Source organism: Cynoglossus semilaevis, unplaced genomic scaffold (assembly GCF_000523025.1).
Source record: "Cynoglossus semilaevis isolate Cse_v1.0 unplaced genomic scaffold, Cse_v1.0 scaffold476, whole genome shotgun sequence".
NCBI classification, from domain to species: domain Eukaryota; kingdom Metazoa; phylum Chordata; class Actinopteri; order Pleuronectiformes; family Cynoglossidae; genus Cynoglossus; species Cynoglossus semilaevis.
The window spans coordinates 97,422-120,148 of record NW_007585116.1 but is presented as its reverse complement, the minus strand read 5'-3'; the positions used below and the strand labels follow the sequence as shown (position 1 = coordinate 120,148).

At 38.3% G+C, this 22,727-nt stretch overlaps 9 protein-coding genes across 12 annotated transcripts in view; 1 reads left to right on the top strand and 8 right to left on the bottom strand.

The window, feature by feature from the left end:
- Nucleotides 1-22,727, top strand: part of LOC103398580 (adhesion G protein-coupled receptor F5-like) — a 43,915-nt gene that overhangs the window by 1,543 nt on the left and 19,645 nt on the right. For all 4 annotated transcript variants that reach the window (XM_017030799.2, XM_025053681.1, XM_017030798.2 and 1 more), the window contains exons 3-4: nucleotides 2,008-2,193; nucleotides 18,005-18,214. The gene's annotated coding sequence lies outside the window, so the exon portion shown is untranslated. The remainder of the gene's footprint in view (nucleotides 1-2,007; nucleotides 2,194-18,004; nucleotides 18,215-22,727) is intronic.
- On the bottom strand, nucleotides 233-1,258 carry LOC103398601 (trace amine-associated receptor 4-like). The gene has a single exon (XM_025053671.1). The coding sequence runs from the start codon at nucleotides 1,202-1,204 to the stop codon at nucleotides 233-235; it is 972 nt and encodes a 323-aa protein (XP_024909439.1). The 5' UTR covers nucleotides 1,205-1,258.
- LOC112486551 (trace amine-associated receptor 4-like) lies at nucleotides 3,321-4,878 on the bottom strand. The gene has a single exon (XM_025053686.1). The coding sequence runs from the start codon at nucleotides 4,721-4,723 to the stop codon at nucleotides 3,755-3,757; it is 969 nt and encodes a 322-aa protein (XP_024909454.1). The 5' UTR covers nucleotides 4,724-4,878; the 3' UTR covers nucleotides 3,321-3,754.
- LOC103398600 (trace amine-associated receptor 4-like) lies at nucleotides 7,566-9,956 on the bottom strand. The gene has a single exon (XM_017030793.2). It carries the CDS (start codon nucleotides 8,930-8,932, stop codon nucleotides 7,964-7,966), a length of 969 nt encoding a protein of 322 aa, XP_016886282.1. The 5' UTR covers nucleotides 8,933-9,956; the 3' UTR covers nucleotides 7,566-7,963.
- Nucleotides 10,037-12,155, bottom strand: LOC103398599 (trace amine-associated receptor 4-like). The gene is made up of 2 exons (XM_025053670.1): nucleotides 12,124-12,155; nucleotides 10,037-11,185 (listed from the first exon to the last, which is right to left on the bottom strand). Exons 1-2 carry the CDS (start codon nucleotides 12,153-12,155, stop codon nucleotides 10,291-10,293), a joined length of 927 nt encoding a protein of 308 aa, XP_024909438.1. The 3' UTR covers nucleotides 10,037-10,290.
- LOC103398598 (trace amine-associated receptor 7g-like) lies at nucleotides 12,671-13,823 on the bottom strand. Its single transcript, XM_008337256.2, has one exon. It carries the CDS (start codon nucleotides 13,640-13,642, stop codon nucleotides 12,671-12,673), a length of 972 nt encoding a protein of 323 aa, XP_008335478.1. The 5' UTR covers nucleotides 13,643-13,823.
- On the bottom strand, nucleotides 14,846-16,610 carry LOC103398597 (trace amine-associated receptor 1-like). The gene has a single exon (XM_008337255.3). It carries the CDS (start codon nucleotides 16,211-16,213, stop codon nucleotides 15,230-15,232), a length of 984 nt encoding a protein of 327 aa, XP_008335477.1. The 5' UTR covers nucleotides 16,214-16,610; the 3' UTR covers nucleotides 14,846-15,229.
- On the bottom strand, nucleotides 18,536-20,162 carry LOC103398596 (trace amine-associated receptor 1-like). Its single transcript, XM_008337254.3, has one exon. The coding sequence runs from the start codon at nucleotides 19,520-19,522 to the stop codon at nucleotides 18,536-18,538; it is 987 nt and encodes a 328-aa protein (XP_008335476.2). The 5' UTR covers nucleotides 19,523-20,162.
- LOC103398594 (trace amine-associated receptor 1-like) lies at nucleotides 20,221-22,668 on the bottom strand. The gene has a single exon (XM_008337253.3). It carries the CDS (start codon nucleotides 21,975-21,977, stop codon nucleotides 20,988-20,990), a length of 990 nt encoding a protein of 329 aa, XP_008335475.2. The 5' UTR covers nucleotides 21,978-22,668; the 3' UTR covers nucleotides 20,221-20,987.

Below are 22,727 nucleotides of genomic sequence, written 5' to 3'. Positions count from 1 at the left end.
ATATATATATATATTTAAATAAATAAATATTCACCCTAGGTGTTCACCCTAATGATGTTGTATCTGCAGAAGGATAATAATGACATACACGTTAAATGTTATAACATATCATGTTTATGATCTGAAAAGCTGAACATTTTATTTTTAAATAAATGTGTACAAGAAGAAAGGGCAAAGACATTAAATACTGCAATTTTCCTTTCTCCTATATAATAAGTTTAAGTAATGTGAATTAAAATTTCAAAAGGTTAGTGTTAGTGTAATCATGGCGAAATATTTTTCCTGTTATGATGAGCCGGAAGGCTGATCTAAACCATCTGTAGAAGAAAGCATAGACACAGGGATTTAACATGGAATTGGACCATCCGAGCCATTTAAACGACTGAATCAGATGGAGCGGTATTTTGTTGCTGCTCAAAGGTTGATAGCTGATGCAGAGAAAGAAAGGCATCCAACTAATCAAAAAAACACTCATTACAACAGCCAGCGTTTTAGTCGCCTTTCTCTCCATCTTGCTGGCTGTTTCACCCGGCTTTGACATTTTCACAATACTCGTCGCCTGTTTCTTGGCCACCGTCAGTATCTTCAAATAGATTGCGGACATCACGAGGGCAGGGATGAAAAATACAACAACAGCCCCCATAATGAGCGAACCCGATGCTTTAGTTTGAATTAAAACACACTTTTTCTCCGCATTCTTATCCGGTGCCAAAGAGATAATAACTCCGATCAAAGTTGCAACGGTCCAGGTCACTAGAATCATGACCCAAACCACGCGAATGTTAATTTTATTCCTGTATTTCAGAGGTTGACACACGGCATAGTATCTGTCGACAGAAATAAAGCACAAGCTCAAAATTGAAGAATTGCACAGTGACATATCTAGGCCGCCCCGTACGCGGCAGAGCTCACCTTGAAGAGGCCAGTTTGAGCGCACGTAGAGCAGGATGCTGAAAGGCAAAATAAAAAGCCCCACCAGCAGGTCAGCTACGGCCAGAGAGAGCACCAGGTAGTTGGTTGGCGTGTGAAGCTGTTTGAAGTAAAGGACTGAAATGATTACAAGTGAGTTTCCGCACATGATGACTACTGATATAAACCCACCAAAAATGCATAATAGATACGAAATAGTCACCGAGGTTGTTTCAAAAACAGTTTCGGATTCATTAGGGAGAAGCTGAAATGCAACAACATCAGTCTTTTCCATACATAAATGACAATAGACACCTGCGTACTTGCATTGGCCACAAATTCGTAGCAATAGCGCAAACCCGCACGAGAAATGCTAGAGAAACGTCGATGCCAGTCGGTGGAGCTCTACCGCTGGTGGTCAGCTTAGTATCTCTGATGGCAAACTGGGACTCAGGATTAGAAATAGTGTCCCGTCTCATTAGCATATTCATTTTTCAAAGGTGTGATCAACATAGGCTATGTGTTTGTCATTGTTGTCATTGGTTCTCCTCCACTTTTTTTGCTTTTAGCTTAATGAAATTAAAAAAAACTTACTGTTACAACCGGCCTTTCAAGAGGAACTGATGCCCTCCTAAAATGAGTTTGACACCCCTGATTTAGACCAGTTAGACCATTGACATTTTTGATTTTCTGAAGTTGGAACTTGTATACTGTACATTAGTAGCGATGTCACTCACCTACCCCAACACAGTGACATCATAATATAGGACAGGGGTACCCAACCCTGGGGTCTGGGGACCGGTGCTGGCCCTCAGGTCATTTGGAACCAGGCCGCACTGGGACACAGTGAAAACTGTTTTCACTGTTTCCCACCGAATGACCAGCACCGGTCCCTGAACCAGGGGTTGGGGACCCCTTTTGTACAAAATGGTTTTCTGTCTATCCAGCTGTTGATTGTCTGCTACAGTGTTTGGCCAGCGATAACATCTTACTTCAGGCCACTAGGGGAGGCCTGTCTTCTTATTCTGAGTAATTTTTTTTTTTTTGATGACGAGACGCAAGCTTGCACATTTAAAAATATATCTGTGTTTCTTCCAGAACGTGGCTATCGCTTTTTTAAACCATCTTGTGCAGAAGTAACAACAAACCCAACTCTACATCGCTGAAGTGTATGACGAAATTGGGAAGTCCAAGGCCAAATTTCAGCCGAGAAAAGATGACCACTTCTGAGGACTCCAGACCAGACAGCTGATGGAATAACAGCAGCCAACAGCAAAGGTCAATGTGAGTTAAGATCTGATGGATTTCTATCACACTACGCTTGTGTTGACGTTTTGGTTTGATTTATCCCCTGACAATGTCATGATGAAACATGACGTTAACGTCAATCTGACTTTCTCAGTTTATTCTAATAAGAATTCATAATGTGAACAAAGTATTCTTTGGTTTGATTTATCCCCTGACAATGTAACGATGAAGCTGTAACCCATGACGTAAACGTCAATCTGACTTTCTCTGAAGTTTATTCTAATATGAATTCATAATGTGAACAAAGTAAAGTATTTTAGTCAAAACACAAGTTGAAGAAAAAATTAATAGAGTTTAATTTTAGAGAAATTATTTCTAAATATCTGCCCTTTGATAATCAACCCAAAACGTGTCTTGTGTTGCTACAAAATGGACAGACTTTGTTTTTATTCTTTATGCCAGAAAAAAAGATGACGTAGCAAGCTGATGATTTTACCACGCTTATTTAACACAATGCAAATAGACACTGCCGATGAAAATACACAGAGATGTTTTTTTATGATTATGATTATGATTTTAACACTTTAATTTCTGTAATGTTTTACTTGAGTATCCGCAAAATTATTTATTACTTATTGTGTTTAGTCGTCAAAAGAGCCACATCTGGCTCACGAGCCATAGGTTCCCTTGGGCTAGCATGTGAAGCTTAAACTGTGCAACAAACGAACAAACAAACCGCATAATGTTATATTATTGTCATTTATCTCAGGTCGCTAGTAACCCAAATCGGTTGGTTTCAACTTCTTAAAGTAACAAATCTTTAGAAAGCTGTGATTACTTTGAATATGACCTTTTCCAAGTTCATGCTGCTACAGTGTGCAATCTGTTTACAGCCTGATGCAATGTGTTATGCAAACTAGTAACCTCACTGAGACTCTCATTAGAGGTGTGAACTTTTCAGTCCCTCGACTACAGGAATGGTACGAATGAGCTCATGTTGTTCCTGAGGTACCGTGTGTTTATACCTGACCTGCGTTTTAGTTTGTACAACCTGATGAAAAACAAAAACTACTTAGTAACAGAAATGACGTCATGATAGTTGTAGAGAAAAACATTTATCAAAAATCTCTACAAACTTATATATTTATTCTGGACTGTACAAAATAACCTTATAACACTACAATGGATCAACAGGATCAATACAGTATAGAGCATAACATTCTAATAAAGTAAAAAAAAAAATCAAAGTAAAACTCAGTACATCTATTCAATAGGCAATTAATTTATTGATGTAACTGCAATACATTACATCACTGAATTATACATATTTTCAGTGTCAACACGTAAGACGTCATTTTTAGTTGTTTTTTTTTTTTTTGTGCGTTTTTTAACTAATCCTAACCCTAACCCAAAAAAGCAGGCATCATTCAAATGATCTCCTCAGATATTTGCTAATCATTTATATCTGTGGCTTTATTTAACATGCAGCCCCAGAGATTTTGAAGGGGTAATGACAGAAAATGATATATATATTTACAAATTCCGATTGTGTATTTGTGTGTGAAAGTTGAAATTTCAAAAGATAAGTCAGAAGGAGTTAACAGAGTCTCATGTTAGAAAAATCATTTTTAAATATCTTCCCTTTGATAACCATCCCAAAAGTTAATCTGAAATGTCTGTAAAAGAAGGCATACACACATGGATTAAACATTGAATTTGTCCAGCCTAACATTTTGAAGAACTGAACAACAGAGGATGGTGTTGAGTAATTGCTCAAAGCATGGCAGCTGACACTGATAAAAAAGGGCACCCAGCATATCATGAAAACACCCATCACAATAGCCAGAGTTTTAGTTGCCTTTCTTTCGCTCCTACTGACTGTTGTGCCAGACTTTGACATGTTTAAGATCTTGCAGGCCTGTCTTTGAGCCACTAATAAAATCTTTATGTAGATTGCAGTCATAATAATGGCTGGGATACAAAATCCGAACAAAGTTCCAAGTAATAAAGATTTCAGCATTTTATTCTGAAATAAAACACACGTGGTGCTAGATTGCCCTATGTCTGGGGACTGAAATGTTAGCGTGCCTCCAATTGCGGTGGCAACAGTCCAAGATGCCAAGATCATTATCCCAATAACACGGCCAGTTATTTCATTCCTGTATCTCAGAGGTTGACATACAGCGTAATATCTATCCACAGAAATAAAACACAAAGTCCAGATTGAAGTAACGCATAAAATAGAGTCCAGACCACTCCGAACCGTACAAAGTATTCCTTGAACAGAACTGTATGAAGTCACAAAGAGTATAATGGTGAAAGGCAATGTAAAAATACCTACGAGTAGGTCAGCCACAGCCAGAGACAGCATTAGGTAGTTTGTAGGAGTGTGTAACTGTTTAAAGTAAACGATGGAAATGATCACAAGCAGGTTTCCACCCATAATCAGAACAGATAACACACCACAGAAAATGCAAAATACATATGGAATAATCACTGCAGTTACAACAGTCACATTTCCTGATTCATTGGACAGAAGTTGGTCTGAGATATTTTTAGTGTCCATGCATTTGGAACAATCAGGACCAGGAGCAAAGATACAATAGACAATCAGTTAAGGAGAATCAGAAACCTTTGGTATCATGTGATCTGGCCTTTAGCTCCAAAGGATCTCTGATGTGAGCAGGATTGTCAGGACTAGAAATACTGTTGGAATATTGAAGAGAGGCCTGTGTGACGTAGAGCACCATTGTGAGCAGGATTGTCTGGACTAGAAATACTGTTGGAATATTGAAGAGAGGCCTGTGTGACGTAGAGCACCATGACAACTAACCACACCACTAATTAGGTATGGGTTTGTTAGACAGAAAGGAACAACTGTACAATGTCTGTGACATCTCTGTGGTAGCGTGGCAATACATTTATTTTATTTATTTTTTATATGGTGGTTTTTCAATTTAATTTGTTCCTGAAGGCCATTTGTGAACATAAAAGTTTGAAAACAAAAATAAAAATTAAATCAATGTAAAATAGAGTAATCTGTTCCTGGACCCCAGATGATTGCTTATTCACTTTTTCAAAAGTATTTTGAATAATAAGTTCATACACGAAACAATGAACATAATTACATTTAACAAAAAAGATAAACACAACTGATAAAGAATAAAGCTATATAATTTAATTCATCCTTACTGATACTGAAGAGTCGTTGCACAACGTTCGCTTCTCTTTCTCACAGATTATTGTCTCTGAGATATGGCCACCGGTCAACTTCTTTTCGTTGATCCAAACCAGTTGCACCTTTTTCACTTTTTCTAATGTCTGGAATCTTTGCTTGGTGATCAGTCACTCCTTTGGAAACCTTAGCTTCTTTTATTGCTTCCTTGTTCTTAATGATGATATATCGATGACTTTGTTAAGCCATACCGTAAAGCCAGATCTGAAACCTCATGCTTTCGTATAATTCTTCTTCACTTCTATTGTTGTTCTCACTGTTTTTCTTTTCCATAGTGATACATTTTATCTTATGAAATAAAAAAATAACAGAGATGGCACAAAACAAGAAATACCGGTAAAATCAATCAACAGTTCTTAGCATGTACGTATATTCCGTGCGCGGACTGATGCCACACGCTCAGTCACTTAGTGATCCCTTGCTGCTGGTGCGGTATTGTCTCTTCTACGCAACTGAGTTATGGTACGACAAATGGGGCAATTTGATAACCAAGGTCCGACTGTATATACTCTCTATATAGTGGGGATCGAAAGTTTGGGCACCCAAGCTAAAAAATGTTATTAATGTGCATAAAGAAGCCAAGGAAAGATGGAAAAATCTCCAAAAGGCATCAAATTACAGATGAGACATTCTTAGATGTCAAAGTTAGATTTTATTTCCATCATTTACGCTTTCAAAATAAGAGAAAACAAAATAATGGCATCTGCAATACTTTGGGCACACTGCAGAGTTTGATCCCCACTGTATTTGTGTTTTTGCAAGGGTGGTGCTAATTCTTTCTTTAGCAGCCAACATGCTGACATTTATCGACAATTTCATACTTTATTTCCATGGTCATCATGCGTTTCTTCTTCTCACCACCATCCTTCCCACTCACTTTCTTAGGACTCATCACTTTCATGAAGAATAATGCACAAAATAGAGAGATAACGCAAACACAATACGGAAGACCCACGGGAGATGCGTACAGAAGTCGGCGAACACGTGAAGTGAACAAGTGAAGCGGCGTGGGCTGCTCCGAATGCTCGGCCACCTAGCGTCGGTATCTGTAAGCGTGCTCGTATCTCAAATCTTTACGTGTAACTCAAAGCAAAAATTAGCCTCACTCGTATCTCGAAATACTCGTATGTCGAGACGCTCGTATCTCGAGTTTCCACTGTGTATTGGAAAATATTAATATTTAGTGACATAATTTTCAAACATTATGAATATTGAGCCGTTGTGCATTTTTTTAACCTTCAAAATTCATGGAGCGGGCTGGATTGAACCCCTTAGCGGTCCGGTTTTGCCTCACGAGCCTTGAGTTTAACACCCCTGCTGTAGGCAGAAACAAAGATAGCCATGTTCTCTAGTAAAAATTAAGTTTAGAGTGGTGACCTGTGAAAGTTGTAGGCATCAAGTAGGGCCCATCAAACATCATACTTAGCAATGATAGAGAACGTCAGTATATGCAGGAATCCTCACTGTCTATTGCAAAGTGCTAATCATTTTCTTTGCTAATCATTTTCTTTGTCAAGAATACACCAAGTTTATGTGTCAAGTTTTACTGTCAATCAACAATACACCAGCAGTGCATACATTGAATGGGATGCCGTTGCTTGGCAGCTCACGGTAGAAAAAAACATGGTACACAGTACTAATAAGTGTCGTCATGCGCGTGTGAAAACAGAAGCTCTAAAAACATAAATAAAACCATAACAGCACAAATGTTCATTTGAACAGCACAAACGCGGCACAAACTATAGAGACTAATTTGGAGTGATTTGGACGCGGATGGGGGGGCTGTGTCACGTCACAGGTCAGAGAAAGAATTTTTTTTATTACTCCAAAGCCTTAATAGCACAAACAAAAATTTTACGACACAAACGTAGCACAGACAAACAACAGCGCTATTTCAATATTTTGGAAGATGGGGGTGCCAGTTTCACGTAGGTGAAAAACAACTATCAAAAATCCGTACAAACTTATTCTCTCTGTTCATTATTTCTAAGTTTCCGTTCTACATAATATATAATCATTACAGGAATGCACTTCAAGGTCAAAAAGTGACAGTCATTTGTTTATATCCGCACTACACAAAATAACCTTATAACCCCACATTAGTTCAATAAATACAACAGAATAAATACATTATAGAACATAAAATTCTAATAAGATTTCATTAGTAAAAAAAAATTCAAAGTAAAACTCAATGCATATATTCAATAGGCAATGCATTTATTGACATACCTGCAGTATATTACATCCATGATTGATGCATACATATTTCCGGGGTAAATACATGTTTATGTGTTTTTTAGTTTTGTTTTTCCGTGCGTCTTTCATTAAAGATGAGATAAAGGTGGAAACATACATGTTTTTATCGTACAATGAATTATTATTTCCAAAAAAGCAGGCATCATTGAAATGATCTCCTAAGATATTTGCTAATGATTTATATCTGTGGCTTTATTTAACATGCAGCCCCAGGGGGTTTTGAAGGCGGTGACAGAAAATTCTACATATATTTACAAATTCCGATTGTGTATTTGTGTGTGAAAGTTGAAATTTCAAAAGATATGTCAGAAGGAATTAACAGAGTCTCATGTTAGAAAAATCTTTTTTAAATATCTTCCCTTTGATAACCATCCCAAAAGTTAATCTGAAATGTCTGTAAAAGAAGGCATACACACATGGATTAAACATTGAATTTGTCCAGCCTAACATTTTGAAGAACTGAACAACAGAGGATGGTGTTGAGTAATTGCTCAAAGCATGGCAGCTGACACTGATAAAAAAGGGCACCCAGCATATCATGAAAACACCCATCACAATAGCCAGAGTTTTAGTTGCCTTTCTTTCGCTCCTACTAACTGTTGTACCAGACTTTGACATGTTTAAGATCTTGCAGGCCTGTCTTTGAGCCACTAATAAAATCTTTATGTAGATTGCAGTCATAATAATGGCTGGGATACAAAATCCGAACAAAGTTCCAAGTAATAAAGATTTCAGCATTTTATTCTGAAATAAAACACACATGGTGCTAGATTGCCCTATGTCTGGGGACTGAAATGTTAGCGTGCCTCCAATTGCGGTGGCAACAGTCCAAGATGCCAAGATCATTATCCCAATAACACGGCCAGTTATTTCATTCCTGTATCTCAGAGGTTGACATACAGCGTAATATCTATCCACAGAAATAAAACACAAAGTCCAGATTGAAGTAACGCATAAAATAGAGTCCAGACCACTCCGAACCGTACAAAGTATTCCTTGAACAGAACTGTATGAAGTCACAAAGAGTATAATGGTGAAAGGCAATGTAAAAATACCTACGAGTAGGTCAGCCACAGCCAGAGACAGCATTAGGTAGTTTGTAGGAGTGTGTAACTGTTTAAAGTAAACGATGGAAATGATCACAAGCAGGTTTCCACCCATAATCAGAACAGATAACACACCACAGAAAATGCAAAATATATATGGAATAGTCACTGCAGTTACAACAGTCACATTTCCTGATTCATTGGACAAAAGTTGCTCTGAGATATTTTTAGTGTCCATGCATTTGGAATAATCAGGACCAGGTGCAAAGATACAATAGACAATCAGTTAAGGAGAATCAGAAACCTTTGGTATCATGTGATCTGGCCTTTAGCTCCAAAGGATCTCTGATGTGAGCAGGATTGTCAGGACTAGAAATACTGTTGGAATATTGAAGAGAGGCCTGTGTGACGTAGAGCACCATGACAACTAACCACACCTCTAATTAGATATGGGTTTGTTAGACAGAAAGGAACAACTGTACAACTTCTGTGACATCTCTGTGTTAGCGTGGCAATACATTTATTTTATTTATATTTTTTATACGGTGCTAATCATTTTCTTTGCTAATCATTTTCTTTGTCAAGAATACACCAAGTTAATGTGTCAAGTTTTACTGTTAACAATACACCATCAGTGCATACGTTGGATGAGATGTCGTTGCTTGGCAGCTCACGGTAGAAAAAACATAGTACACAGTATTAAAGTGTCGTCATGTGTGTGAAAAAATAAACTGTAAAAACCATAAAAGCACTAATGTTTAGCTAAACAGCACAAACCAGCATAAACGTGTCACAAACTATAGAGACTAATTTGGAGTGATTTGGACGCAGATGGGGGGGCTGCGTGACGTCACAGGTCAAAATATTTTTTTAATTACTCCAAAGCCTTAATAGCACAAACGAAAATTTTACGACACAAACGTAGCACAGACAAACAACAGCGCTAGTTCAATATTTTGGAAGATGGGGGTGCCAGCTTCACGTAGGTGAAAAACAACTATCAAAAATCCTTACAAACTTATTCTCTCTGTTCATTATTTCTAAGTTTCAGTTTTACATAATATATAAACATTACAGGAATGCACTTTAAGGTCAAAAAGTGACAGTCATTTGTTAAATCCGGGCTATACAAAATAACCTTATAACCCTACATTAGTTCAACAGGATGAATACAGTGTAGAACATAAAATTCTAATAAGATTTCATTAGTAAAAAAAAATCAAAGTAAAACTCAATGCATATATTCAATAGGCAATGCATTTATTGACATACCTGCAGTATATTACATCCATGATTGATGCATACATATTTCCGGGGTAAATACATGTTTATGTGTTTTTTAGTTTTGTTTTTCCGTGCGTCTTTCATTAAAGATGAGATAAAGGTGGAAACATACATGTTTTTATCGTACAATGAATTATTATTTCCAAAAAAGCAGGAATCATTCATTCAAATGATCTCCTAAGATATTTGCTAATGATTTATATCCGTGGCTTTATTTAACATGCAGCCCCAGGGGTTTTTGAAGGCAGTGACAGGAAGTTCCACATATATTTCCAAATTCCGATTGTGTATTTGTATGTGAAAATTGAAAAGTCAGAGTCTCATGTTAGAAAAATCATTTTTAAATATCTTCCCTTTGATAACCATCCCAAAAGTTAATCTGAAATGTCTGTAAAAGAAGGCATACACACATGGATTAAACATTGAATTTGTCCAGCCTAACATTTTGAACGAATGAACAACAGAGGGTGGTGTCGAGTAATTGCTCACAGCATGGAAGCTGATAGTAATAAAAAAGGGCACCCAACATATCATGAAAACACCCATCACAATAGCCAGAGTTTTAGTTGCCTTTCTTTCGCTCCTACTAACTGTTGTACCAGACTTTGACATGTTTAAGATCTTGCAGGCCTGTCTTTGAGCCACTAATAAAATCTTTATGTAGATTGCACTCATAATAATGGCTGGGATACAAAATCCGAACAAAGTTCCAAGTAATAAAGATTTCAGCATTTTATTCTGAAATAAAACACACATGGTGCTAGATTGCCCTATGTCTGGGGACTGAAATGTTAGCGTGCCTCCAATTGCGGTGGCAACAGTCCAAGATGCCAAGATCATCATCCCAATAACACGGCCAGTTATTTCACTCCTGTATCTCAGAGGTTGACATACAGCGTAATATCTATCCACAGAAATAAAACACAAATTCCAAATTGATGTAACGCATAAAATTAAATCCAGACCACTCCGAACCTTACAAAGTATTCCTTGAACAGAACTGTATGAAGTCACAAAGAGTATAATGGTGAAAGGCAATGTAAAAATACCTACGAGTAGGTCAGCCACAGCCAGAGACAGCATTAGGTAGTTTGTAGGAGTGTGTAACTGTTTAAAGTAAACGATGGAAATGATCACAAGCAGGTTTCCACCCATAATCAGAACAGATAACAAACCACAGAAAATGCAAATATATATGAAATAATCCCTGCAGTTATAACAGTCACATTTCCTGATTCATTGGACAGAAGTTGCTCTGAGATATTTTTAGTGTCCATGCATTTGGAATAATCAGGACCAGGTACAAAGATACAATAGACAATCAGTTAAGGAGAATCAGAAACCTTTGGTATCATGTGATCTGGCCTTTAGCTCCGAAGGATCTCTGATGTGAGCAGGATTGTCAGGACTAGAAATACTGTTGGAATATTGAAGAGAGGCCTGTGTGACGTAGAGCACCATGACAACTAACCACACCACTAATTAGGTATGGGTTTGTTAGACAGAAAGGAACAACTGTACAACTTCTGTGACATCTATGTGTTAGCGTGGCAATACATTTATTTTTGCAATACAGTGGAGCCTCGGTTTTCCAACTAAATTTGTTCCTGGAGGCCGGTCGTTAACATAAAAAACTTCGAAAACTGAAGCAATTTTTCTCTTAGGAACCACTGTAACATAGATTTTTTTCCGCATTTATTCAACTTGTAATTTTACTTCCTTCGTTCATTGAAAGAATAGTTTTGTACGTTTTAAGTTCTTTTTAATAGAAAAGCTTTAAGTAGTGTTAGATGACATAAGGGAGCTTCCAGAACCAATGCTTCAGGCCAGGACTGTCAAACACATTTTGGTTCAGAGACCACATACAACCTGATTAGATTTCAAGTGGGCTGTCAAGTGGGCCGAACCAGTACAATCATTAACATAATTACTTAAAAATAAAAAAGTCCATGTTTTCCCCCTTAGTTTTAATGCAAAGAAGTAGAAGTATATTTGATATAAATATGAATATTTAATGAATTATTATTTCAAACATCAAAACATTGTGAACATTTAGTGCATTTGTTTTACCTCCAAAATTCATGAAGCAGGCTGAATTGAACCCCCTAGCGGTCCGGTTTTGGCCCCCAGGTCTATGTTTAACACCCCTGCTGTAAGGCAGATACAAAGATAGCCATGTTCTCAAGTAAAAATTATATTTAGAGTAGAGACCCGTGAAAGTTGTAGATATCAAGTAGGGCCCATCAAACATCATACTTAAAGCAATGACAGAGAGCGTCAGGGAAGAATTAAAACACAGTTAATATTTTTTGTCTGTCTTGGTATCAGATTGTCATTCAACTGATTTTTTAATATCGATGTTTTCATTCTTCCTGCCAAATTTGACCGTCCAACCCCACAAAATTGATATTTGGTACACCCTGCAGTAAAATACAGTTAAATGTAAAAAATAAATGTGCACTTACTTGACATACTTTATCAGCTATTGGAAAAAACAAACTAACCCATAGTTGGTATTTTACTCCGTTGTCAAGCAATAGATAATTCTTGTAGCGTAAGACATTTGAGGTATTTTAATTGTATTTATTTATTTCCTGTTGTATGATTTAAACAATACATGAAGCATTCGTTTTGTGTTTCATTTAAAAATTATTATTATTATTGTTAAACTCTTTTCATGCCGGTACAAACATCACATTAAGGTAGTGTTACTAAAATTGCCTTGCAGTATTTTTCCAGAAACCACAACTTTGAAAGCACTTCTGAACCACTTGTAAAAGAAAGCGTAAATCAGTGGATTCAACATTGAATTTGCCAAAGTGAGCCAGTTTAATGCCTCTATCACAGGGGTAGGTGGGGGGTATTGGGCCAGAGATTGAAAGACTATGCACAGAAAATAAGGCGTCATACATAGAAGGAAGATGCCCATAACAGTGGCTAGAGTCTTGGTGGCCTTTTTCTCCATCTTACTGACGGCTCCAGCTCTGGACATGGAGCTCTGGATGCTTTTGGCCTGTTGCAGAGCAACAAGGAATATTTTAAAGTAGATAGAGACCATTATTACAGCTGGCACATAAAATGAGAAGACGGGTCCCATAGTGTTTGCCAAAACAACATCAACTGAGCATGTGTCCTCGCACGTCCCCTGGCTGAATCCTGCAACAATTATCCCGATCCCTATGAGCACAGAGATGGCCCAAGTCACCAGAATCATACCAGCTGTGACTGGAACACTCATTTTAACCGTGTATGTAAGAGGCTGACACACGGCGTAATATCTGTCTATGGATATGCAACACAAGTTTAGAATGGAAGAGGTGCACAGAGCCACGTCAAAGCTGTCGCGGATTTGGCAGAAAAAGTCGTTGGTGAACAGGCAGGAGGTAACGGTGAAGGCCATGCTGAAAGGAAAGACTAAGATGCCGACGAGGAGATCGGCCACAGCCAGAGAGAGGATGAGGTAGTTTGTAGGAGTGTGCAGCTGTTTGAAGTAAATGATGGCGATGATGACGACTAGGTTTCCACATATTGTTGCGAAAGACAGCAAACCGAGAAAAACATAAACCAGAACGCACGCTACGGAAGGGTGACCTGCAAACATAAATGTTGTGTTACGCAGGTCGTAGCAGGGATGGATGTCGTGAGCAATCGAATCCACATCCATGATTCTGAAATTGTTCAAAGGATTGATCTGCAGTGTTAGAAAAGTTCAACGACACAATCAAAGTTCGATGATAAAGCTCTGAGATCTTCAGTTAACCTTAAACTAAACAACACGTAAAGAGTACGACAAACAGACTTTGGTGTTTTTAATCTGAATGAAGCTTCTTAGAGAAACCATCGACTTTATAACGTACTATCTCATTAACTTTACATGCAAATTAGGTGTGTCTGTGTGTGTGTGTGTATGTAACCACCAAAGGACAGGGAGCAGTTTTTGTTTTGATGGAAAATAAACTTTACTCCCAGGGCGAAAGTTGCAGTTGAGCAAATTTTGCAAAGTTAATGTGCACTCAATCCCTTATCTGAAAGTTAACAAACAGATAGTGGGAGTGCACAGTGAATCCCAAGTTAAAGGTCAGTGGGAACTAAAGTGTATTTGCTTTGCTAAAACCAGTGGTCCCTGACCTTTTCTGTAACAAGGACCAATCGGCCGGTTACAATATCAGCCATTATTGCGGACCGCTTCATCGTTGAAGGATCATTCATTTTTCAAAATAAAATATCTTTTTATTATTCTGTTAGGATCAGAGTCTGAATGACCTGTTGTTTTGAGACATTGACAGATTAACATTGATTGGAAAAAAGAAAAGGGATATGACAGGATTCTCTACGCCCTGGTATCAAATGACCTACGAACCAGACCAGGGGTCAGGGATCCCTAGTTTAAACTACTTAATGAAAGGAAAAAACAATGTCTGTTTATGATCAACTGTTGAGGGTCCAAATCATTATTTTGATCACACATAAATAATGTTGTATATTAAATAAATATTAAATATTTTTTATAGACAATTACATATTTGACCACTACATCAGGGGTTTCCACACTTATTCAGCTTGTGATCTACTAAAATGATCTAAAATGACCAGGCAAAAGTGATCTACCTACTTTGGAAAGTTTAATATAAATGTACTGAACTGAAAGTACCTAATTTATACATTATATATTAGGGTAGTGATTAAATGTTTGGCACAGTATTTTTAAATTCTTACAGTATATGGTCACTACGACAGACTGCAGAATTATTTTTATTCTTACAGTATATGGTCACTACGACACACTGCAGAATTATTTTTAATTAAAGTTTTATTTTATTATTGTTTTACCTTGAACAATGGTTTTAACAAAAATAAAATGTAAAGGTTAGTCACAACAACATAGACAACAGGAATAGAGAAAGCCCATGACTCAGGGATTTCTTGTGTGAAACAGCTTTAATGAACAACATTTATTCCTTACACTGTTTTATATATGTTTCCACAGAGATACAGTGGAGGCTCATTACGTACAAGAGTGGTGTTCTTTTTTCTGTAAGGTTAATACAATGAAACTCCACAACAACGGAACATTAATTCGCTAATGTCATGAATCCAAACTACATATACTATCTTTGGAAGTAAATCAGTATCAGTATGTCTGTAGTATGTAAGTATGTAATCAGTATGTTTTTAATACAAAAACAAAATCAGACCCAATGTTCCCCGACTGCAAATATACTTGTCATGTTGACCGTACATATATTTACATTTAAAAGAGCCTTGTGTTTGCAAAATCCCTTCGAAATATTTTCCCCGAAATGATCATTCTGAATGCTGACCGAAACCAGCTGTAAAAGAAGGCATATATGAATGGGTTTAACATTGAGTTTGACAGCGCGAGCCAGTTAAGGGTCTCGATCACAGCGATCGGTGTCGCACTGTGTGTCAAAGGCTGAAAGATCAGGTAGAGGAAGTAGGGAGTCCAACAGAGCAGGAAAACCCCCATAACGGTGGCCAAAATCTTTGTGGCCTTTCTCTCCATCTTACTGACTGCTGCACCGGACTTATTGCAGTGACTGGCCTGATTCTGGATGGAGTTTGCTTGTCTTTGTGCAACCAGGAAAATCTTGAGGTAGATGCAGAGCATTATAATGACAGGGATATAGAACGAGAAAATACATGCCAGGGTGGTCGAGATTAGAGTGTCGAGGAAACAGTTTTCTTCACATTTCCCCTGATTAAAACCTGCGGTTATGATACCAATTCCAATAAGCCAAGCAAGACCCCAGCTCACCAAGACCATGATCACGATGACACGATTGTTTATTTTACTTCTGTATGTGAGCGACTCACACCCTGCGTGATATCTGTCTATGGAAATGCAGCACAGGTTCAAGATGGAAGCCGTGCTTAGAGTCACGTCGAAGCAGCCTCGTATTTTGCAAAACAAGTCTTCATAATACCAACAGTAAGTTACGTTGAACACAAAGCTGAGCGGAAACACCAAAACACCAATAAGCAGGTCGGCCACAGCCAGGGAGAGGATGAGATAGTTTGTTGGAGTGTGCAGCTGCTTAAAATAAATGATAGAAAAGATGACAAGCAGATTGCCAAAAACGGTGACGAGGCACACGGATCCCAGGAAGACGTATACGAGTACGCATACTAATGAACTCTCTGAAAATGCATACGTCGACAGATGGTAGCAAAGGTCAAACTCGGTGGTCCCGTTGAAAGTCGGGTCAGGTTCCATATGTGTTCCAGTCCCTGTAAGTTGAGCCTTCAGTATTAGTACAATGAAAACATCAAGAATAAGTCTTGGAGGAAAAAAACTGTTTGTCGTAATGTCATGACACCACCTACCTCAAACTTCTCTCTGCGTTTCAGTCTTGTGCCGGGCTAAGCCAATAGACATGATTTTTAAATAATGACCGCCCTTAGTTATTTTAGTCCATAACGTCCTTCAACCAATCCGAATAGTTTCCATTTGTATGCGTACACCAAGGTTCTCCCATGTGATCACCATTTGCAAGGTGCTTGTTTATGTACTATTTTTATTATAATGAGCAGTTTGTAAAACTTCATCCAACGCACCAAAAGTAAAATACAACCTCAATACTTTTCTCAGTCATTAGCTGAGGCCTATACTGTCATTGTCATTACACTCTCAGTCATTAGCTGAGGCCTATACTGCCATTGTCATTACACTGTTTGTTAAACATAAATACTGCGTAGTTGTTAAAGAAATTTTAAAAATTAAAAAAAAAAAATTAAAATACATATGGAAAAGGAAAAACTACAAAATTATTACTTTCATCTGTTCAGGGGCCAAATGGGACGGCTGTGTGGGCCAGAAGTGGCCCCCATGCTGGTAGTTTAACACCACTGCTCTAGAGAGAGAGACTGGAAAGATTCCTTCATCAAATAAGCATGAAAATAATTAATATAAATGCATTAAAATAAGGCATTACTTAAAGGGGTGAAATTGTCAGAGCTGATGCTTTAAAGATTTAATTTATGTCTTTAGAAATCCTACAAATCCTACGAGTATTAAACAAAAACAACAAAGTTCTGTATTATGATCGCAGTGCGTCAGAAATGTATGCAGTGGAATTTGAATTTGCTAATAATGTGACAGACCGCGGTGTCATCATTTCATTACCGTAACGTGTGTCTGAGCAGAGGAATTCCTAATCACACTTCGGTCAACCACAGTTAACGTTGACTGCCAAGTCAGTCAGCCCTCTGTCATTTAAATCTAATAATGGTCAGATGTTTGCTCAGGGGCACCAGATTTTGGCTCAGTGTTTTCTGAGACAAAATTAATTACGTGACTTTATTATTGGGGTCAAATGAATGGCATTGGCTACTGTTCAACCGTGTCACTTGTTTCTCTATGTATGGGCAAACTATGGCCGGGGGGCCGGATGCAGCCCGTTTGGCTTTTTAATCTGGCCCAAAACTTGTATTAAATTATGTTATTTATTTCTATTATTATACTTCTGCCATTTCTCTACAGTGCCTGCATTTACCCAATTGATGGCGTAGAGAAGGCTAAAAGCATTTTAGCATTTTAGCATTTATGAACTTTTACATGTGATTTTTTGTCTTTGTTTATACAAACGCTTTATCTATCTAAGTTTGCCCACGCCTGTTGTATCTGTTTCACTTAAAAATACATAATAAAAAAGATTGATGCAAAAATAATAATATTAAGAGTGTAAATGTGAGGTGTTAGGGTTAACAGTTTGACAGGTCCACACATATTATGACATCGTGCTGAAGGTGGTGCATTCAGGTACCATCAGAAATGTGAGAATCCGACAATTATTGTCAGTTTACGTTTTTGTTTATTTATTTACCGTGTGACATTTCATTACTTACTTACTCACATCACTTCAATGAATAGCTTTTTGACTAAATTGTTCCTGACTTTTGTTCTTCAATCATTATCCACCAGTTACTTTTTATACATCACGGTTATTATTTCCATTGTTTTCGTTGTGCTGCTTTGTTCACACTCAAAAATGTTTTTTCGTTTCAGAAGTGTGGAAAGGAGGACCCAGGAGCAGATACAGCACCAGTAACAGGCCAGTAACAGACAGATTGAGAATGAGCAGTCGAGCCAAAAGCTGGAGGCCGAGTGTGACGGTGAAGAACCAGGAACTGCAGAGATTCCATGTCAGTAAGCGAATGGTCCCGGCGCTGTGGCGACGACGTGCAAGTGGTTACAACTAGTGGTCCTGATGAGCAGGTAACTGTACACGCACACACACACACACACACTCCCATCCACCCACAGAGAAAAAAACTCCAGGTAACTAGATAATAAGTGCAAAATAATATCAAAAAGTATATATAAAATTGTTCTATTTTTTTTTTGTTGAGACTAAAATGAAACATAAATATTATATGAGTTTACTTACATTTATTTTCCATTCCATACGTTACACTAAACAACGTTATAGCAATTATTACACTATCATTCTGATGAATTATCTCAGATAGAAAATGTCCAATTACGTACAAATCCTACTAAAAAAACATAGCGTAACATTTCGGTGATTTCATCATGTCAGGTGACAACCAGTACTGCAGTTACACTATCATTCTGATGAGAGACGATCATCCTGAACGCTGACCTGAACCAGCTATAGAAGAAGGCATAGATGAGTGGATTAAGCATGGAGTTAGAAAGTGCGAGCCAGTTCAGAAATTCGACAAACTCAAGCGGAACAAAAACACGACTAAAGGACCTCGCGGTGGTACACAGAAAGAAAGGCAACCAGCAGATCAGAAATACTCCCATAACTGTAGCTAATGTCTTTGTGGCCTTTTTCTCCATCTTACTGATCGCTCCTCCGGACTTCCTGATCTGGCTCGTTGCGTTCTGGATGCTATGCGCCTGTTTTTGTGCGACGGCGAAAATCTTTAAGTAGATACAGAGCATGATGACCACCGGAAGGTAAAATGCAAAAATAAGGCCCATCACGTTTGCCACCACCTTATCGACGAAACAGTCCTCGCAGTTCGCCTGGTTCATCCCCACAAAAACTAAACCAAGTCCAACCAAAGCAGAAACAGTCCAGCTCAGCAGGATCATCACTAAAACGACGTTGTCGTTCATCCTGGTTTTGTAGGAGAGCGGTCGACAAACGGCGTAGTATCTGTCGATGGAAATGCAGCACAGGTTCAGAATGGATGCTGTGCACAGGCACACTTCGAAAGTACCGCGTACAGCGCAAAACACATCGTGGTGAAAAATACACGGGGTCAAAGGGAACGCGATGGAGAGAGGGAAAACAATGATCCCGACCAGGAGATCAGCCACAGCCAGAGACAGGACGAGAGCGTTGGAAGGAGTTTGCAGTTGTTTGAAATAAGCGATGGAGAGTATTACCAGCAGGTTTCCACATACGGTGGCAGCAGATAATGAGCTGAGGAAAACATGGAACAGGAAGCAGACTGCAGACGGGTTACTGAACAACACATTCAACATGTCTAATTTATAACACGGATGGACGTGAATAAAAATGTCAGACCTGTTAGTGCTGATCTCCATGTTCAAACTTTAACATTTCTACAAACAAGTGTGAAACAACATTAGCGATACACAGATTATTTTCATCAGAACTTTTATCTCACTCTAAGCAGTACTAACATAGCAATAGCATACTCTCTGTACTGTGTACTTAGGTCGCACACACACATTCAGAGGTATTTTATACGTTTCCATGTCTCATGTTGATGATGAGTACAGCTCTTCCTGGCCAATCAGAGATGAGATACAACTACTGTACAAAAAAAAGAAAGGTGTACAACTTTGTGATGGTTGTGTATTTGTCTGTGTTAAGTCTCTTTTGTGGCAAGTTTGGCGAGGAAAACATATTTGCAGATACTTTTCAAGTTAGATGGCGTTTTGGTGGTCAAGATTTAGTTTGGGGATGTTTTTTTTGGGATAAATTGGAAATAGCTCAGAATCAAGTGATAGGGTAATGCATACGGTTCAAGTGAAATACCTCAGAAAGCACGGATGGAGTAAAAAAGAGAGAAGTGCAATATTCAGATTATTCAATCTTAAATGTGTAAAATATAACGTACAGTGGAACCCCCCGATTTTTCAACTTATCTAATTTCAGGAGGCTGTTCGTGAACCGAAAAGTTCGAAAACTGAAGCAATTTTTCCCTTAGAAATCAATGTAAAATTGGGGCAGTGGAGGAGGAGGAGGATGATATTTTTCCCTTAGAAATCAATGTAAAATAGCGGCAGTGGAGGAGGAGGAGGATGACGGTGAAGAACCAGGAACTGCAGAGAGGCAGGCCAAAATCTCAGAGTTAGAAAAAAGCGACGGGGTTCATGAGCGTATGGGAGGGAGCCTAAAGATTACCATGTCAGTTAGCAAACGGTCACAGCATAGTGGCGACAACGTGCAGGTGATTACAACCAGGCGTACTGATGAGCTGGGATCGGTGCCAGGTGTGTGTGATTGTCAGCGTAGACACAGCACCGGTGAGGTCACGGGCGACCACGTACCTGTACACGGACACACACACACCCTCCCATCCACTCACAGAGAAAAAAAACTCTAGGTAATTAAAATATATACAAAGTGCAAAATGATATCAAAAAGTCCAAAGTTTATATACAACCTCACAAAAAACATAATTGTTGTATTGTTTTTGTTTAGACTAAAATGAAATATAAATGTAAAACAGAAAGAAACCCACAAATATTATGTGACTTTACTTTACTTACATTTATTTTCCATTCCATACGTTACACTAAACAACATTAAAGCAATACATAAATAAAAATAAATTCAAAATAACAGAGCAAAATGTGAGGATGACCGTACAACTAAACAGTGACACCTGTCAGGTGACAACCAGTACTGCAGTTAACCTATCATTCTGATGAGATATCTCAGATAGAAAATGTCCAATTACGTACAAATCCTACCAAAAAAAATTACCCTGACTGTTACGGCAACAGTGTAACATTTTGGTGATTTCATCTCACAGATCAGTTAGTGTAGCTTTGAGTTGGTAAAATTGCCATGAACGATTTTCCCTGAGACGATCATCCTGAACGCTGACCTGAACCAGCTATAGAAGAAGGCATAGATGAGTGGATTAAGCATGGAGTTAGAAAGTGCGAGCCAGTTCAGAAATTCAATAAACTCGAGCGGAACATAAGCACCACTGAAGGACATCACAGTGGTACACAGAAAGAAAGGCAACCAGCAGATCAGAAATACTCCCATAACTGTAGCTAATGTCTTTGTGGCCTTTTTCTCCATCTTACTGATCGCTCCTCCGGACTTCCTGATATGGCTCGTTGCGTTCTGGATGCTATGCGCCTGTTTTTGTGCGACGGCGAAAATCTTTAAGTAGATACAGAGCATGATGACCACCGGAAGGTAAAATGCAAAAATAAGGCCCATCACGTTTGCCACCACCTTATCGACGAAACAGTCCTCGCAGTTCGCCTGGTTCATCCCCACAAAAACTAAACCAAGTCCAACCAAAGCAGAAACAGTCCAGCTCAGCAGGATCATCACTAAAACGACGTTGTCGTTCATCCTGGTTTTGTAGGAGAGCGGTCGACAAACGGCGTAGTATCTGTCGATGGAAATGCAGCACAGGTTCAGAATGGATGCTGTGCACAGGCACACTTCGAAAGTACCGCGTACAGTGCAAAACACATTGTGGTGAAAAATACACGCGGTCAAAGGGAACTCGATGGTGACAGGGAAAACAATGATCCCGACCAGGAGGTCAGCCACAGCCAGAGACAGGACGAGAGCGTTGGAAGGAGTTTGCAGTTGTTTGAAATAAGCGATGGAGAGTATTACCAGCAGGTTTCCACATACGGTGGCAGCAGATAATGAGCTGAGGAAAACATGGAACAGGAAGCAGACTGCAGACGGGTTACTGAACAACACATTCAACATGTCTAATTTATAACACGGATGGACGTGAATAAAAATGTCAGACCTGTTAGTGCTGATCTCCATGTTCAAACTTTAACATTTCTACAAACAAGTGTGAAACAACATTAGCGATACACAGATTATTTTCATCAGAACTTTTATCTCACTCTAAGCAGTACTAACATAGCAATAGCATACTCTCTGTACTGTGTACTTAGGTCGCACACACACACACATTCAGAGGTATTTTATATGTTTCCATGTTTCATGTTGATGATTAGTACAGCTCTTCCTGGCCAATCAGAGATGAGATACAACAACAAAAAAAGCGACATGTACAACTTTGTGATGGTTGTGTATTTGTGTGTGTTAAGTCTTGTTTGTGGAAAGTTTGGCGAGGAAAACATGTTTGCAGATACTTTTCAAGTTAGATGGCGTTTTGGCGATCAAGATTTAGTTTGGGGACATTTTTTTTGGGGGATAAGTTAGAAATAGCTCAGAATCAAGAGAGACCCTCCAAAAGCATGGATGGAGTAAAAAAGAGAGAAGTACAATATTCAAATTTTTTAATCTTGAAGGTTAGATAGATAGATAAGGAATGAGCGAAGTGGTTGGTGACTAAACAAAAAGTTACATTTGGTAACACTTATGTTCACATGCATGTTTGAAAGTGGAGTAAAGGAAACTAATTTTGTGGTTCCCAGGAAAATAGGCAAGAATTGTTTATAGTAAGAAAATTACAGAGACTTTTTATTTTGAACTCATCAAAATCACACATCATCACAACATTCTCTTTATATATATATACTTATATATGTATATATATATATATAT

Excerpts from the sequence above, each read along its gene's own strand:
- LOC103398600 (XM_017030793.2), bottom strand. The coding sequence starts at position 8,932 with ATGGACACTAAAAATATCTCAGAGCAACTTTTGTCCAATGAATCAGGA.
- LOC103398599 (XM_025053670.1), bottom strand. The coding sequence starts at position 12,155 with ATGGCTATCTTTGTATCTGCCTTACAGCAGGG. Across the intron at positions 11,186-12,123 it reads GTATCTGCCTTACAGCAGGG|GGATTATTTCATATATATTT; the intron begins GTGTTAAACATA and ends TTATAACTGCAG.
- LOC103398597 (XM_008337255.3), bottom strand. The coding sequence starts at position 16,213 with ATGGAACCTGACCCGACTTTCAACGGGACCACCGAGTTTGACCTTTGC.
- LOC103398596 (XM_008337254.3), bottom strand. The coding sequence starts at position 19,522 with ATGGAGATCAGCACTAACAGGTCTGACATTTTTATTCACGTCCATCCG.
- LOC103398601 (XM_025053671.1), bottom strand. The coding sequence starts at position 1,204 with ATGGAAAAGACTGATGTTGTTGCATTTCAGCTTCTCCCTAATGAATCC.
- LOC112486551 (XM_025053686.1), bottom strand. The coding sequence starts at position 4,723 with ATGGACACTAAAAATATCTCAGACCAACTTCTGTCCAATGAATCAGGA.
- LOC103398594 (XM_008337253.3), bottom strand. The coding sequence starts at position 21,977 with ATGGAGATCAGCACTAACAGGTCTGACATTTTTATTCACGTCCATCCG.
- LOC103398598 (XM_008337256.2), bottom strand. The coding sequence starts at position 13,642 with ATGGATGTGGATTCGATTGCTCACGACATCCATCCCTGCTACGACCTG.